At 42.3% G+C, this 13,819-nt stretch overlaps 1 protein-coding gene across 1 annotated transcript in view; it reads right to left on the bottom strand.

Annotated features, from left to right (window-relative positions):
* The window catches only part of LOC111956359 (GRAM domain-containing protein 2B-like), a 51,033-nt gene extending 46,443 nt beyond the window's left edge, over positions 1-4,590 (bottom strand). The window contains exons 1-5 of the mRNA XM_023976817.2: positions 4,378-4,590; positions 1,824-1,973; positions 1,651-1,708; positions 1,105-1,177; positions 652-755 (exon numbers count right to left, since the gene is read on the bottom strand). Coding sequence (XP_023832585.1) covers positions 652-755; positions 1,105-1,177; positions 1,651-1,708; positions 1,824-1,973; positions 4,378-4,418 — 426 coding nt within the window. The 5' untranslated portion in view covers positions 4,419-4,590. The remainder of the gene's footprint in view (positions 1-651; positions 756-1,104; positions 1,178-1,650; positions 1,709-1,823; positions 1,974-4,377) is intronic.
* Positions 4,591-13,819: the final 9,229 nt, after the last annotated feature.

Raw genomic sequence — 13,819 nt, 5'->3', positions numbered from 1 at the left:
CTTCTCTACTCTACCCTTCTTTACTCTACCCTTCTTTACTCTACCCTTCTTTACTCTACCCGTCTTTACTCTACCCTTCTTTACTCTACCCTTCTTTACTCTACCCGTCTTTACTCTACTCTGCTATGCTCTGCTCTTCTCTAATATGCCCTTCTCTAATATGCCCTTCTCTACTACTCTGCTCTTCTCTACTCGGCTCTAATCTATTCTGCTCTGCTCTGCTCTTCTCTAATCTGCTCAGCTCTACTCTGACTACTCTACTCTTCTCTAATCTGCTCTTCTCTAATCTGCTCTACTCTACTTTACTCTTCTCTGCTCTTCTCTAATCTGCTCTTCTCTAATCTATTCTGCTCTGCTCTACTCTGACTACTCTACTCTACCCTTCTTTACTCTACTCTACTTTACCCTTCTCTGCTATGCTCTGCTCTTCTCTAATCTGCTCTTCTCTACTCTACTCTACTCTGCTCTTCTCTATTCTGCTCTTCTCTATTCTAATCTGCTCAGCTCTACTCTACTCTGACTACTCTACTCTTCTTTATTCTTCTCTACTCTACTCTGCTCTACTCTGACTACTCTGCTCTACTCTACTCTACTCTGGCTTTCTCTACTCTGCTCTATTATACTCTACACTACTACATATGAATCTCTTACCTTGGTGTCCTTGAGGAGTACGGAGGAGTAAAAACATACGTAGTTGACAGACACAAATAGCTTCCCATGATACAACACCTCCTTCTGCAGKGCACAGGTGAACACTGAAACACACAACCAGGACAGAGGACACAGTCAAATGAGAGACACGTGAGTTTCTCCTTGACACTTCCCTTTATCCTCAGAATACACTGTGATATATTCAGCTGAGGGCACATTTAAATATTGTGCAGAGTGAGTGCTTAAGTTTAGTTGTTATCAAGCAGCACAAAGCACATAATGTGGAATGAAATATTATGAATGTCCCAATGCATTAAGTAATGATTTTGATGACTCCATCATAGCTCTGTAATCGAGACATGAATCCACATGCAGCCCAGACAGTTTCAGGACCACGATGATGATGAATACATAAATAAGTTCCAGACTCACCATGTACTGAGATCTACTCACCATGAGTTAGTTTCTCCTCTGTAGGAATGTCTCGGAATAGTTTGTGGAAGGTTTTGTTGTATTTCACAAAACTCTACAAGAGAGAGAGAAAAGGATCCAACTCTCTGTTAATCAATCAACCAATTAATGAATCAATCAACCAATTCATGAATCAATCAACCAATTCATGAATCAATCAACCAATTCATGAATCAATCAACCAATTCATGAATCAATCAACCAATTCATGAATCAATCAACCAATTCATTAATCAATCAACCAATTCATTAATCAATCAACCAATTCATTAATCAATCAAGCATTCAATCAGGAGACATTTCCAAGCCAGAACCAAACCCCAAACACATAGTGGAGAAAGAGTGCTAGGACCTCAAATCAAATAAAAGTTTATTGGTCGCGTATCGAGATTTGCAGATGTTATCGCAGGTGCAGCGAAATGCTTGTTGTTGGCTAGGAGCTAGAAACAGGGCAACTGTGTCTGTCAGCACCATCTTGTCTGAAGCCCTCCTTCAGGTCCTTGTCCTGTATATTTCAGGTGGGCTTACATTTTTGGCAACGGCGCCATCAGGCCGGTGGAAGCTCTCCTCCTCTATGGTCTCTGACCTATGGATAGGGAGTGATTGAGATCGGATCAATGGACTTACATAGGCTTTGGTACTTTCCCCCAGTCCGTGGCCTATTCTAGTCATTAAACTTGTTTTCAGAAGTAATCTTTGACCTGAGAGAGTTGCTCCTGTTCAGGCTGTGTCCCAGCTCCTGGATCTCCAGCTGGGCCTCCTCTAGACTCTTCCACTTCTCTTTGCTCTTCTTACTGCGGCTGCCTCTCCTAAGGCCCAGACTACCTCCTCCGCCACCATTCTCCAGGGACCTGGAGGAACAGGGCACTAAACCGTCACGGTGTTGCCCCGTGTCTGTAAACACACTCTGTTTAGAGGTCATATTTACATATTTACCTATATGTCATATTTATTTTGTAATAAACCTTATTGTAGTTTGCAGAATTTCCCATAGTGGGACAATAAAGTTGTGGGTTGAATTTGTGGATTCAAACTCAACTGATTCACCTACCCATGGGCATAGTTTTTTTTGTCTGCTGGTGAAAACGGCTGTTACATTAATGAAAACATTTAAAAAATGTGCACCAAGAATCCAAACTATACCCATAGCTATGCACCTGATTGTTATCATTTTGATTCTAATCATTTCAAGTCAATTCTGACTTTCCAGGAAGCAACCTACACAACCATGTTATATAAGTTATTAGAGATGTGAGATATCTTGTTATTTACATTCTCCGGCTAACTTGATACCATCAGACAACCATAAGGAAGAATGGTTGCCAGAGCAGTTCTAGCTAGTACTCATTATGATAGTCAACTACACCTTAGTGGCACTCAAATATMTTTTTCACCTCATTTAACACCTCAATTATTTAACAAAAAGGACATCTCAATATGTGGTCCAGGTCAGTCATGACATGGCAAAGTGGGGGGTGGGCCTTTCCTCTTTTGTTCTCTATAGTTCCTCAGGCAAGGGGGAGGCTGATGACGTCACAACTTCCCATCAGACCAACTCCTTGAATGCCCTTCTCCTTGCAGTTTGCAGTTGTGTGTAAAAAACACTATTTTGTTCAAAACATGTTGTTTTTATACCCTATAGTGTGTGTACCTTACTGTATTTTTACTGTATTTATACTTGGGATATCACTTTTTAACTGGAAAAGTAAAAAAAAATCGCTTGAGGATGTCTTTAAGCGTTAAAAAGAAGTGGCATCCAGGTCAAAGGAAGATTTGCTATCATTTGTAATTCAAATGATCAGAACATTTCACATGCAAAGTAGGTGTCATAGACTGAGTGTACAAAACATTAAGAACACCTTCCTAATATTGAGTTGGATTTAACAAGTGACATCAATAAGGCTGCATCACATCCGGCTGTAATTGGGAGTCCCATAGGGCGGCACACAACTGGCCCAGCATTGTCCGGGTTTGGCCGGGGTAGGCCGTCATTGTAAATAAACTGACCTGCCTAGTTAAATAAAGGTTAAATAAAAATACAATAAAATAAATAAGGGATCATAGGTGGTCAGTCTATGTCATGGGAAGAGCAGAGTTTTGTACACTGTGTGCATTATGTTTAAGCGCCTGAGGATGGAAGAAAGCAAACCATGGACATTAAATATGCATGTCCAGATGTAGGATCTTAATTTGAGCCAGTTTCCTACATCAGGAAAATAATCCTGTAGCAACAGGAAAAGTGAATTATTATGTGGACAATGGACATTTTTGTAGCGGTTGATACATTTTTCGTAAGGGAAAATCAAGTAGGACATTTCAAAGTTTAGATTAAAGACTTTAGAAGCCTTTTTAAACCTCAAATACACTACAAGTTTTACATTTAATCCTTTTCAGGAAAGTTCTCATGCAACAGGGTGCTCAAATTAAGATCCTACATATCACAGGAAGTTGTGGCACCTTAATTGGGGAGAACTGGCTCATTCTTATGACCGGAGCGGAATCGGTGGAATGGTAACAAATACATCAAACACATGGTTTCCAGATATTTGATGCCATTCCGTGAAGTCTGTTCCAGCCTCCTGTGCAACATATATATCTTTGTTTATTCTATTCCAGGATAACATTTTCATTATTGTTCCTCTCCTTACGGACAATGTAGGCCTAACTGTAACGAAAGCTGTTACATTTACAGTTCAAAAAGTCTAACTTTAATGTGAAAACCCAAATAAAATGCACAGAAACATCACATAATTGAAAAGTCGTCAAATCAATCTTTATGCACCAAAGCTTTGAGTATCTAGATATCTGCTAAAGAAAGCAGATTCACCTGCTCCCGATTAGACTAACCTGTTACTTCTGGGGCTGGACGAGGGTCCTGAGGGCTATGGCTGCAATGCATTTTGGGGAATGAAAACAAACAAGTTCCCTTCCTTCCTTCTCTTCCTCAACTCTGGTGAGTCCTCCGTTCAGACTAAACCATTAGTGAAATGGCAATAAATACAGCTGGAATGGCCTGTGTGTGTGTTGTCATCTAGGTGGTATGCACTACTGTAAGTTTGAGGAATGTACAATTCTCAATAGAAAATCCAAGATTCGGTTAAGGGACATTCAGACTTCCTAAACAGAAACAACAGTGATGGTCTCTACAGCTGGAGTTTAACTGAACCTGTCTAGAACTGTACAGAAACACCATATGTATAGCAATGCATAATAATAAAATACTTATTTTAAAAAGTTTGATTGGTTGATACTCACACTGAGCTGTCGAGGGAGAACCTCCGGCGCTCCATGTTCATGGTCTGGAGTGGTTAAACGTCTCTCCCACTCCCACTGAGCTCCTCTCTACTCCACACTGTATTTGCACTGACTATGTAAATCGACTCTCACACGTAGGAACTCTGTGCTCCACTGTGCTGCAGTATACACCCAGCCTGTCTTTCTACTCTCCTACCTGGCTTTAGCCCACAGAGAGGCAGCTGATAGATAGCTAGAGGGAGAGACAGCTTTCTCCTGTTACCAGCCAGCCTATTCTCTTCAAGCGTATTGCTGGTTTCACCTATCATCTTCTGGGGGGCGGGAATACCATTTAATTTTACCCAATCAGCTTCGGACTCCGGAGCCTCCTGTCGGTGCCACCTGTGACACACCTCTACTGCTCATGGTAACTGTTACTGCAGGTGTTGTGTGCAATCCTACTCCCATCCACAAATTAGCGCACATGTAATGCATGAATCAAAAAACATTTGCAAACACACTTCACACATGTACTGTACACACGCATACACACGTCACGCACCTACGCACGCACACACTCTGAAAGTGTCGACAGAGTTCACCCGGCTTGTTTTTGCTGTATCATGATCACGAATGCTCAGGTGACAGTCACAGTCTGGTTCTCTCAGACCTGTTCAGACCTGTTCGCAAAAGCTTCCTGCAGAAGATACGCATCGCAGCACTGTCAACGATAACATTGTCTCAGCCTGACCAGTACAGCTAAATGACCACGCAGATTCTGAGATATGGTGGGTGTAGTACAGCATTATTGTTTGATGTTTGAAATATGTGTAAAAAAGTTGTTCCTAAAAAACCTTTATCATCATGGCATGATTGACTTTGAGGAAATTCAGTCCAAACTGTATCTGTCTGGCCATGACAATGACTGACCCTCCTCTGTTGGAGCTCCAGTGTGGGTTACCCTGTACATGGTGAACTCTTCCTCCCAGCAGAGCAGGGCAAACCTGGGACAGACACCGTGAGAATCACACAGTGTTCTCCTAACTAGTGTCTTCCTCCACAATTCACGTGTGAGAGTGTGTGTACACTAATTCCTTTACAGGACATTTATGTTCCGCTAATATAGACTGACACAGGACAAAATCCTAGGTACCTTGAAGGTAAAGGGACAGTTAATGCATTTCATACAGTCCATTTATATATATATATATATATATATATATATGTAATCGTTGGCGAGCAAGGAGCCCTACAAACCTGACTCAGTTACACCAGCTCTGTCAGGCGGAATGGGCCAAAATTCACCCAATTTATTGTGGGAAGCTTGTGGAAGGCTACCCTGAATGTTTGACCCAAGTTAAACAATTTAAAGGCAATGCTACCAAATACTAATTGAGTGTATGTAAACTTCTGACCCACTGGGAATGTGATGAAAGATAATAAAGCTGAACATAAATCATATCTCTAAATACTATTATTTCTGGACATTTCACATTCTTAAATAAAGTGGCTGATCAGCGTCTAGTCCAGGTACATGCGGGCCTCTGATGTTGGGGGTTAGGTCTGGTGACGCACAGTTCGGTGTTCCACATTTGACACTCGAAGGTGTTAAGCGAGACAGGGAATTTTACCATTGGGTTGAGAGATGGTAGGACTGTTGTCTGACAGGCCGAGGTCAGTTAATTCATAGATCGATGATTAAGAACATTTAGATACGAACGCAGTTTTAAAATGTTTGCTTTATTGGTGGACCGTGAGGGCTGTTGGTTGTGTATGGATACACAACGGAATCGCGACTTAAATTCATTAGCATCCTGTAATATACAAGTGTATAGGAAAGGTGAGAGCGAGGACATCGGTAATATTCGCCTGATTAACATTTGTATGCAGTCGTTTACTGCTCTTTGCCTGGATATTTCTCTAGGCGGGAGGTTTGTCGGCCCATTAGCGTCACACAAGGCATCTGACGAGGCTTCTTGTTCATCTTTCTTCTCCTCATTCTACCGGTTGCATAACTGGGTTTACACTTCAACTGGTGAGAGACGGAAATCTAACAACAAAAATCCAGAAAATCACTCTTGTATGATTTTAAGCTAATTAATTTGCATTTTATTGCATGCATATATTTTGATCACTACCACCAGTAAAGAATTCCCACGCTCTCCAGACCTGTTTAGTTTTTTCTTAAAAGAAGCCCTCCTGTCTCCACTCATTAACTGTATTAAACTTGCACCTGTTTGAACTCGTTACCTGTATAAAAGACACCTGTCCCACCTACTCAAACAGACTCCAACCTCTCCAATGGCAAGACCCAGAGAGCTGTGTAAGCGACATCAGGGTACATTGTAGATCTGTACAGGCTGGGATGGGCTATAGGAAACAATAGGCAAGCAGCTTGGTGAGAAACGGCAACAACTGTTGGCACAATAATTAGAAAATGGAAGAAATTAAGAAGTTCAAGAATGACGGTCAATCACCCTCCGGTCGGGGCTCCATGCAAGACTCACTCGTGGGGCATCCAATGATCCATGGAGGAATGTGAGGGATCAGCGCCAGAACTACACGGCAGGACCTGCGTCAATGACGCTGAAGAGAGCTGGACCACAGTGCTCAAAGAACACCACTAGTAACACACTAGCCGTCATGGATTAAACAAATCTGCCAGCGCACGCAAGGTCCCCTGCTCGAAGCAGCTGCATGTCCAGGGCCCCGTCTGAAGTTTGCCAATGAACATCTGGATGATCCCAGAAGGAAGGAATGGGAGAACGGTCATGTTGGTCTGAATGAGACAAAAAGTAGAGCTTTTTTGCTCTAAACTCCAGACTCGCGTTGTTTGGAGGAATGAGAAGGATGAGTACAACCCCAAGAAACCATCCAACCGTGCAGCTGGAGTGGAAACAGTCATTCTTTGGCGGATGCTTTTTTTTCTTCTTTCTGCAAAGGGGACTGGACGACTGCACCGTATTGAGGGGAGGATGGATGGGGCCATGTTATCGCGAGATTCTTTACCAACAACTCTCCTTCCCTCAGTAAGAGCATTGGAAGATGGGTCGTGGCCTGGGTCTTCCAGCATGACAACGAACCCGAAACACACAACCAGCAACTAAGGAGTGGCCTCCGTTAAGAAGCATGCTAAGGTCCTGGAGTGGCCTGCCAGTTCTCCAGAACCTGAACCCAATAGAAAATCTTTGGAGGAGCCCGAAAGTCCGTATTGGCCCCCAGCGATGATGAAAAATGAATACAGGCCCCGAAACCTGAAGGATCTGCTGGAGAAGGGTCTGTATGGGAAGGAGTGGGCCAAAAATCTGCCCTGCTGCATGGTGTGTGCCTACCCTGGTCAAGAACATTACAGGAAAACGTGTAAATCGATCTCTGTAATTGGCAAACTCAGGTTTTTTCTGTTACCAAATTATTCAGTTCTGGCCTTTTTCTCTGATGTATCAAATACTTATGTCATGCAATAAAATGCAAATTAATTACTTAAAAATCATACAATGTGATTTTCTGGATTTTTGTTTTAGATTCCTTCTCTCACAGTTGAAGTGTACCTATGATAAAAATTACAGACCTCTACATGCTTTGTAAGTAGGAAAACCTGCAAAATCGTCAGTGTATCAAATACTTGTTCTCCCCACTGTATATATATATTAGCAATTCGCATATAGGCTATTCCTCCCCATACTTTATAAACAAAGCATTCACTACCGCCCTCTCACAAATCTACACAAGGCTTCTGGGTCATTCCGCTGAATGAGTGCCTTTTGCATCCCTTTGATAAGTTGACAGAAAATGTGCACCAATAATGCATTTCAAAAGCCTGTTATAAGTCCCCTTTAATATAGAACCACATGGAAAATATTACATCCATGAGTCATGACTGCAGTAAAATTCCAATTGACCGTTGAGTCATGGTAATCTCCTCATATCCATATATCTGTACATGCGTTGGTAGTACCCAACTTGCTAAAGACCTTCAGGTCGCTAAAGGCCTGGTACTCAGGGCTCTATTGTCCCTGTACTACTCTGACAAATCACATCAAACACTTATCATCAAAACAGTATGTGTTTTTAAAACGCACCTCACTGTGATTGATCAATGTGAAGAAAGAAGTTCAACAACAGGTTGAAACTGAGTGTAAAACATGATCGTTGTGGCTGCTGTTTCAAAGCCCAACACAACGAAATGGACAGCGCTTTCTAAGTTAATGATTCATTCGAAACAAACATCCATATGCATATTAGAGTTGATGCATATGCATATTAGAGTTGATGCATATGCATAGGCCTATGAGCCCAAACCCCGAAAAAAAMCTGAATTAAAATAATGATTTTGCCCTTATATAATACATAGCCTACTGCATATATATGCATGGCAGAAAAACATAAAAATAACAGATTTAAGATGTCTTGGTACATAATTGGTCTTGCCCAGGTATTCCCAAACTGAGGTACACACAATGCCGCCGGGGTTGCGCCAAATAAAAATATTATATATATATTTTTTTAAATTAAAATAATTCTTCACATTTTCAAACAGTCCATTTATATTTTCCAACGGGGCTATACATTTGGGTGAGGTTTTTTTCTCACCTGAGTAGCCTCGTTTCACTGCCAAAAATAAAATTAAACCATCTAGTGTTCAGCGAAATAAAAACACAATGTCAAATACAGGTAACCTAGTCAAATAATKAACATCCAATCACATTAACCGTTACTCTCTCGTGGATGAAACCTTCACTCTTGCGCAGACATTTAGAAACAAAACATGCCAATTTGAAAAATAACCCACAGGAGTTTTTTGAGTGAGAATTAAGATGACTTTCGAGTAGTAAAACAAGTATAAAAGCAACAGATACCATTAATAAGAAGGAGCTAGAAGCGTCTTATATGGTGAGTTACCGAGTGGCTAGGACTGGCAAGCCCCATACTATTGTGGAGAACTTAATTCTTCCTGCTGCCACGGATATGGCTGGGACAATGTTGGGGGAAAAGGCCCCAAAAACTATACAGACAATGCCTTCATCAAACAACACTGTTTCACGACGCATCAGTGACATGGCAGGAGATGTTTTGAAACAATTACTGCTTCGCATACAAGCCAGTGAATTATATGCGTTACAGCTGGATGAGTCAACAGACGTGGCGGGCCTGGCACAGCTCCTGGTATATGTCCGTTACGTTTATAGGTGGTCAATTAAGAAGGACATCCTCTTCTGCAAACCACTGGAAAAAGGACAACACGAGAGGATATTTTTAAAGTACTGGACTGCTTTGTGACATCAAATGGACGTTGGTGGTCAAGATGTGTTAGTATTTGAACTGATGACTCAAAAGCCATGACAGGGAGACATGGTGGAGTGGTAACATGCGTGCAAGCAGTTGCTCCTGAAGCCACTTGGGTACCCTGCTGCATCCACCGAGAGGCTCTTGCTGCCAAGGGAATGCCTGACAGCTTGAAAGACGTTTTGGACACTACAGTGAAAATGGTTAACTTTGTTAAAGCAAGGCCCCTGAACTTTTGTGTATTTTCTGCATTATGCAATGATATGGGCGGCGACAATGTAACGTTTTTACAACATACAGAGGTGCAAAGTTTTTGACATGTTTTTTTAAAATTGAGAGATGAGCTTAAAGTTTCCTTTACTGACCATAATTTTCACTTGTCTAACCGCTTGCTTGATGATGAGTTTCTCAAACGACTGGCCTATCTGGGTGATGTTTTTTTTTCCGCCTGAATGATCTGAATCTAGGATTACAGGGACTCTCCACAACTATATCCAATGTGCAGGACAACATTAACTTCTCTAGGGTAGGGGGCAGCATTTTCACGTTTGGATGAAAAGCATACCCAAATTCAACTGCCAGCTACTCATCCCCAGAGGATAAGATATGCATATTGTAAATTTTGGATAGAAAACACTCTGAAGTTTCTAAGAAACTGTTTGATCTGTCTGTGAGTATACAAACTTATTTAGCCAGGGCGAGAAGCCCGAAGGAACAAACTCCACAACCCCACACATTTTATAATTAACACACCACCACACACACACACTTATCCTGGCCCAAACGCATTGTGTCTGTGTTGTACTTTGTGTCTGGGTGACATTGAAAGCTATAATATCCTTCAACAATGGGGTGATAGGATGTTCTTGGAACACATAGTGACACGTCGACTGCTGTGTTCCACACTAAGGCTATGTACAATCACCCACAATTACTAATGGTGACACTACTTGGCATGCACTAATTGGAGGATAGGATTTATTGAGAACTAACTTGAGAAGAACAGACGAATGCTGTAACATTGTGTAACTGTTTAAAGAACAAGTATCGACAACAGAAATGCTGTAATGTTTTATGTAGTGGTTAAAGAAGCGTTTTTCAAGCTTGATATTTTGTATCCCTTTTTTCAATCACGGTTGAAGGATACCTAAAGTACAGTCAGCGCTTGAATGATCAGTTTAAACAAACTGCTATGGGAGTTCATCATTACACTGTCTTTACATGACATGCTGCAACCTGGCAGTGTGGGATTTGGTAATTCCTGCATCCTTGTTTTATACTGTAGATGTGCTCATAATTTCTTTTGGATGATTACAGTTTTACATCTGTAAATAGTACAGAAGCATCTCAAGTTTTTGGTTCACTGAGTGAAAAAAGCCCTGAAGGAGTTTAGAACTCCTTGCGGTCTCTAAGAAAGTCAACTGTTCTCCATGACACTAACATGCCCACTAGCGGCTTCACATGGCAATGGAGACCATCGCTGGCCAGTTTCTCTATGGGCGCATTCACTAAAGAATGGCCTCTATGCGCAGCCCAGTGGATGCTCCTCATGATGACATTGAGTGAATGTGGGACCAGTTTTACCACTTATCCTTAGAATGACACAGATGACTATTTGAGTGGAAATGTGGACAGTTACCTACTGATATCTTAGAATGACACAGAAATACGGTGCTTGCAGACCAAACGTTTGCTCCTTTTCTCAATCTGTCCTTGGCAGATCGGCCCATCACTTGACATTTAACGTCCTAATTCCATGTGGTTCAACATATTTTAGTTAAAATGATGTGGAACAACGTTGTTCAACAGTTGTGTGCCCAGTGGGACGTTCATAAGTCTAACTGTTATTCAACATGACACACCATAATAGAAGTCCACCTAAGGGGTCAGACACACCGAGTGATATTGTAGTAGTTTGTTATCCCTTGGCTTCTAGTGACAATGTGTCTGAGAACAGGGAGAGAAAGGCTGTGTGGTTTGGCTACTAGTTTTCTCCATCCCAGGCCAGGGGATAAGCTCGGTTGGAGGAGTTGCACACTCCTGCATCTGTAACCAATCACACTTTCACTGGCTTTGAAATCTTATCAAGAGGCGGCCTGGGACCCCTAAATGAGTGTGTGTCTGTGTTGGGGGGGGGTTTATTTGAGTATTTGGTGTAGTGTGTGTGATGGTTGAATTTGTGTGTGTGAATTTTGCTTCCAAGATAGGGTCCATTGCCAAAGAGCACTCCACAGTGTCTCAAGCTCAGACTAACAAGGCAGCTCCCCTGCCTGACTGCCCATAAACACACCCGCTGCAACATCATTATTACACACACCGCTGGAACAGGAACAGGTGGTGGAGGGCAGGATTGACTGAAGCTTCAATTAGCTGGAAAGCAGCCCAATTCCACCTGTGGCTTCCCCTCATCTCTTGTCTACCAAATGACACAGACCAGACACACAAACGACACACTGCGCATGACTGCAGACATCCTGCCATATCACTGACACTTCCTTGTGCACGTTTACCAGAGTAACACATGATATTACTCACACTCAGAAACTTACTCAGCACACACACACACACACACACACACACACACACAACACACCACACACACACACACACACACACACACACACGAACACACACACACACCACACACACACACACAACCACACACCCCACCCATTGACCAACCTAGGAGAAGGCCCAATTTCAGTGAAGTTGGCACTCGTCGCAGGCAGTAAGGAATTTTATAAATAAGGACTTACCGTTGCAGGAACCCATTAAAACATCTAGTTTCCTCTTTCATTAATTGCATTTTTCCTTTCCATGTTCTCTCTTTCACAACTCACCTGCAATTTGCCTATTCATGAACAACCACTCTCCACCGACCAGATTACAGGTACATCTATTTCTCCTGTCATAATGATGTGCCTTTTTTGTTTATCAAAAACCTCAACACATTCTTGGTTCTTCTCATCTCTCTCTTTCCCCATTCTCTCTCTCATCTCTCCCCCTCTCTCCTTCTGCTCTCTCTATCCTTTTATATCCCCTTACAATCCCTCTCTCTCCCCTCTCCTTTCTCCAGTTTATGAAGGCCCGTGTCCTCCTTGGTCGCGATAAGGAAAGCTGGCGGCGACATGATCGGATTATTTGGGTCAGATGAGGTCCAAATCCTGCTGGATAAGCAGGTCAAAAGGAAACCGGGTGTTGCAGGGACAACAGCTGACTAAAAAGCAATGAAGAGGGTAAACCATTTTTAGACAGGATATAACATTAGTGCTGGCGAGAATACAGGGAAGGAGCGCGTGATAAACCAACCGAGAGAAGGAACCAGAAAATCTGATCCAAATTTGTAAATAGAGACAGGATGAAGACGGGTTTGTATGTAATACATGAAGGTGTTTTATATGTGGAGGGGAGCAATATAATCGATTAGACCTCCCCCCGCACATAGACCACCTGGGAGAGGTGGAGGAAATCTAGGAGTTGAAGGGGGAAATGGGAAAGAGAAGATTGTGGTAGGCTGTAGTAACTGTTATCTGGCTCCCCAGTGCAAATGAACCTTTGGTTCTGTTTCACTTGCGTATGTGGCAGTACTACTATTAAATCAAGAATGACAGGGCATGTAGTTCAATGGGTTTTTGCCAGGTATGGAAGTTTGTTGTCCTGCATTTTTGATATTTTTTCCAGTTTACCTTTCCAGCACTGTGAACCTATGCTTGCCGAGAGGATTATAAAGGCCATAGGATTCCAAATATTCATCTCAATTATTGCCATTGACGAGTGGTGTTATACCTTGTCATTCCGACCGTTTGGTCCCCAGTTCTATCAGCTATGTTCTTTTGGGCGTTCTGTTCGTTATCTTCCAACTGCGGTCAGGAGCGCTTGAACTCGTTTGCTCTTTGAGGCCAATCTTCTTTTCAATAAGTTTTCATTGGGAAACCAGATTTCTAAGGCGACCTGCTTGCAGTTCCTACGGCTTCCACTGGATGTAACAGTCTGAGATAATTGGTTGAAGGTTATTCCTTTGTGGTAATGAAGAAGTAGCGGCATTCTTGAGTCGAGTCCTCGACGTGTCCTGTTTGTTAGAGGTCGCGCGAGACCAGTACAAGTACTGCCTGTCTGCTGGGTGTCTGAGAAAACACTAAATTTTTGGAGGGAGAGGTGACCTCTCTTATGAGACACATCT

Source organism: Salvelinus sp. IW2-2015, linkage group LG32, assembly GCF_002910315.2.
Source record: "Salvelinus sp. IW2-2015 linkage group LG32, ASM291031v2, whole genome shotgun sequence".
Classification (NCBI taxonomy): Eukaryota; Metazoa; Chordata; class Actinopteri; order Salmoniformes; family Salmonidae; genus Salvelinus; species Salvelinus sp. IW2-2015.
Note: the sequence above shows the minus strand (reverse complement) of the source record. Positions and strands in the feature narration are given on the sequence as shown.